Genomic DNA, 3,810 nt, shown 5'->3' on the forward strand with positions numbered 1-3,810 from the left:
ACCTGTAATATATTGATGAAAAACAGTATGATAGGGGACCTTTTTAAAGAATGTTCCCACTGCAAATAAAGCCTTTTTTTCTGAGGAAACAATGTTGTTCTCGTCAGGGTTTGAAGCCGCAGAGCTTCAGGAACCCGTACGACATCCCGCGCAGCCACCTGCTGGACCAGCTGAGCCGCATGAGGAGGAACCTGCTGAACACCACCGTGTGCACGCTCCGAGGGCACGACTCCGGTTAGTCACTCTCATTCTCACACTCACTGAACCGATGTGTCATTACACTGCTCCATTACTCTTTGTTACCACACCCAAATCTGATGTCAGCAAGAAAAGTTCAACATCTCACTGAATGTCAGGACAGGATTATTTTTAAGCTAGTGTCCAATGACTCTTAAGGTGAGACACTACACGCAAAAACATTTTGAATGCAGCGGTTGAGTTTGAATGAGTTTGAGCTAGTTTGATTCCACATAATGTCAGACAAGTGGAAAGAAAACATCCCAAATTCACTGTTTAGGTGTTAATTTTACTACATTTTGTCGAGCATTTTGTGAGTTTATTTATGTCCTAATGTGAGTCATCAACTGGAAAAGTTTCAAGTTGAATTGTTATGGGTAAGATATTGACCCTAATCACCTGTAGTTTCTCCCCTCAAAAGCAAAAAGTCTACATTTCTCTCTTTCTCTTTGTGAATGTCCAGACCAGCTCCACAGCGTGCCGATCGCCCAGATGGGAAACTACCAGGACTTCCTGAAAGCCGCTCCTCAGCCGCTCCGAGACGCAGACCCCGAGCAGCCCAAGCGCCAGCACACCTTCGGAAACCCCTTCAAACTGGACAAGAAGGTAAAACATCAGCACTTAAATATCCTTTTTCACGACAACTCAGATCTTCAAAGTCAACTTTATTGTCAATCTTCCAGTTTGTGTGTACAGAAACATGTACTTCTCACACAAGTACATGTTTACATGCAACTGCACCTTATATTCTACCTCACACCGTTTTTATAGAACACATCATTATTTCTAGTTTTGTAATTATCAACTGCACTAAAAAATACACAACTTACTTATTGACTTGTTTACATTTTGTACTGCCTTGAGCGTATTGTTCTCGTATTGTTTTGTAAGCGTACTGTCCAATGTATCACAGCTCCAATTTATAGTCACTTAACATATTATGTATTAAAAGTTTTAGCTTGTATTGTCAAAATTATACTCATACTGTCTGTCCCCCCCCCCTCTCTCAGGGCATGATGATCGACGAGGCGGATGAGTTTGTGACGGGCCCTCAGAACAAAGGGAAGCGACCCGGAGACAGCAGCAACATGACGGGCGGCGGGCCGAAGAGGCGGCGCTGCATGTCTCCTCTGCTGCGCCTCGGCAGAGCCTACACCCCCCCCGTAACCCCGCCCGCCAGCCCCCGACCAACAGGTAGGATTGATTAAAGCATTTTCAACTAAACGATAAATGGGGCGAAGCCTGCGAGCTAGTTCAGGCAGTCAACTCGAGCACCAATGATACATTAACACGTGACGCGCCTCGTCCCTCTTACAACCAACCAAACACATTCTCCTAAACATGGAGCTCTATTTAATCTGCCAGGTCTTCCTGCCTCTGCCTCACTATGCTGCTGCTGCTGCTGCTGCTGCTGCTGTGTTCACTTGCTATTGCTACGTTCATGTTCCTGCTGCTGTGTTTCATGTCCACCCCAGCTTCCACCCCAGCTTCCACCCCAGCTTCCACCTGTAGGCTCGGGGATAGTTATCTAATCATCACTCATGTTCTTTGTAAATCTGTGGAGTGATGAGGCCCGAGCCTAGACGCCAAACTCAAACTATTTGCTGCTTATAATAAACATATTAAGAAACACGTGAGTGGTCTGACTGAAGTGTTAGAACACTGTGCACCAGCCTACACAGCAAGGCAAGATTATTTATTTGTATATTACGTTGCAGCAGCAAGGCAAATCCAAATGTTTTACTTAAAGCTTCATTTAAAGACACACAAAAAACTGACAGTCAATAACTATTTAGAGAACAGACATTAAAGAGCCAAGAGAATAGGAAATTAGAACAAGCATAATTACAAATAAGACAGATTTGAAAAAATAAAAGTTATATTGCGGTATAAAGAATCTGTAAATGATACAGTATCACTAATGTCTTAAGGCTTTCAGAAAAGTGGTTGTATTGTATGTGTATTGTGCAAAAAATGAAAATGATGATGGAGTCTTAAAACAAGCACTTTTCAAACCAACTTGTCGTTTTCAGCAAAAGTCTCATCATCCCACCTAAATGAATGTTTTGTGCTAAACACATTTTATTTTCTCTGACCCTGCAGACGTGGACATAAGTGACGGAGCGTCTGAACCGGAACTGATCATCAACCACCTGAATCAGAACCACTACAGCTCAGACGAGAGCTCGGACTCGGAGGCGGACCTTCCCTCGGGGCCCGCCGGCCTCCAGGAGAACCACACGCTGGCCTCAGAGGAACAAGAGGAACACGAGGAACACGAGGAGAACGAGGAGCACGAGGAGAACGAGGAGAACGAGGAGGTCCAGGAGCTCCAGCACGGGGATGAGGAGGAGAACGGAGAGCCCGGGGAAGGGGACCTGGTGCTGGACGAAGAGGACGGAGCGGAGCTGGTGATGATGGACGACGACCAGCCGCCACGATACCTGTCGCCCACCGCTCTGAAGAAGCACATCCACATCGAGACCACGAAGGTCAACAACGAGCTGAGGACGCTCATCTACAAGGAGATCAGGAAACCCGGCAGACGTAAGTAGACGAGCTAAATCTGTGGAGGGGTGCTCAAATAAAAGGAACAGGTTATTGTCTTATTGGGGATGATTGTTCTCATACACATGCTTCAGATTGGGACAAATATGTGAATAAAGACATTAGATGAAGGTAAAAACGCTAAAGCACCTTAGTCAATAAATGATATCCTTCGGGACTCCAGCTGTCCTGGAAAACACTGCAATAATTAAGAGAAGATTCTAATGTTTACTCTTTCCTTTGCAGACTACGAGAAGATCTTCCTCCTCCTGAAGCAGATCCAGGGAACTCTGGACACCCGGCTCATCTTCCTCCAAAACATCATCAAAGAGGCAGCCAGGTAGACTTTGTGTCTGTCCGTCTGTCTGTGTGTGTTTGTGTGTGTTTGTGTGTGTGTGTTTGTCTGTCTCTGTGCCTAACCCTATCTTGACCTTCACTGTCCTCACTGTCAGACGGAATAGCCCTAACAGCCTGATCGTGTCCCTTCTGCCCATAAAATGTTTTGGTGTCCATTTCCTGTAAATATCAGTAGATGGTAAAGTAAAAACATTGACTAGGTTTATCATTTTACAGCTGAGCATACTTGCATGATATTGCCTGGAAAAAAGTGGTCTAAGTTCTCACAATGGCCCTCTAAATATGTTGCCCTGAGGCAACGAACAAAAAAACATAGTTTTAGCAAATTAATAAATACATAATAAGTCTTTAAACAATCAAATATACTTATTTTGAAATGTATCTTACCAAGTGGTGGCCCTGAGTCCTCTGCAGTTTTGCTTGCAGAAAGGACTGCTCCACCCCCAGACAAAATGCCACACCCATATAATTCCCTCATTTTATTGGACACCAGCATGTCAGGGGACATTGAAAAAAGTGAAAAAAGTGGTTTGTTGCCTGAGGGCAACAGTATGGAGCCCCCCTGGTGACATTGGTGAGAAAATGCGTGGCCACAAATTAGTTATTATGTTCCCACGCATTAGTAATTTGTGGGAACACAATAATTATTACGCAAATAACTAAATCCAG

The 3,810-nt window shown here is 44.5% G+C and overlaps 1 protein-coding gene across 1 annotated transcript; it reads left to right on the top strand.

Moving 5' to 3' along the window:
- The first annotated feature begins 50 nt into the window (after positions 1–50).
- On the top strand, positions 51–3,145 carry LOC104964249 (integrator complex subunit 6-like). The gene is made up of 5 exons (XM_010792986.1): positions 51–234; positions 701–843; positions 1,248–1,431; positions 2,341–2,784; positions 3,031–3,145. The coding sequence occupies exons 1-5, from the start codon at positions 51–53 to the stop codon at positions 3,126–3,128; spliced, it is 1,053 nt and encodes a 350-aa protein (XP_010791288.1). The 3' UTR covers positions 3,129–3,145.
- The last annotated feature ends 665 nt before the right edge of the window (positions 3,146–3,810 follow it).

Source organism: Notothenia coriiceps, unplaced genomic scaffold (genome assembly GCF_000735185.1).
Source record: "Notothenia coriiceps isolate Sejong01 unplaced genomic scaffold, NC01 NC01_scaffold00036935, whole genome shotgun sequence".
Taxonomy (NCBI): Eukaryota; Metazoa; Chordata; class Actinopteri; order Perciformes; family Nototheniidae; genus Notothenia; species Notothenia coriiceps.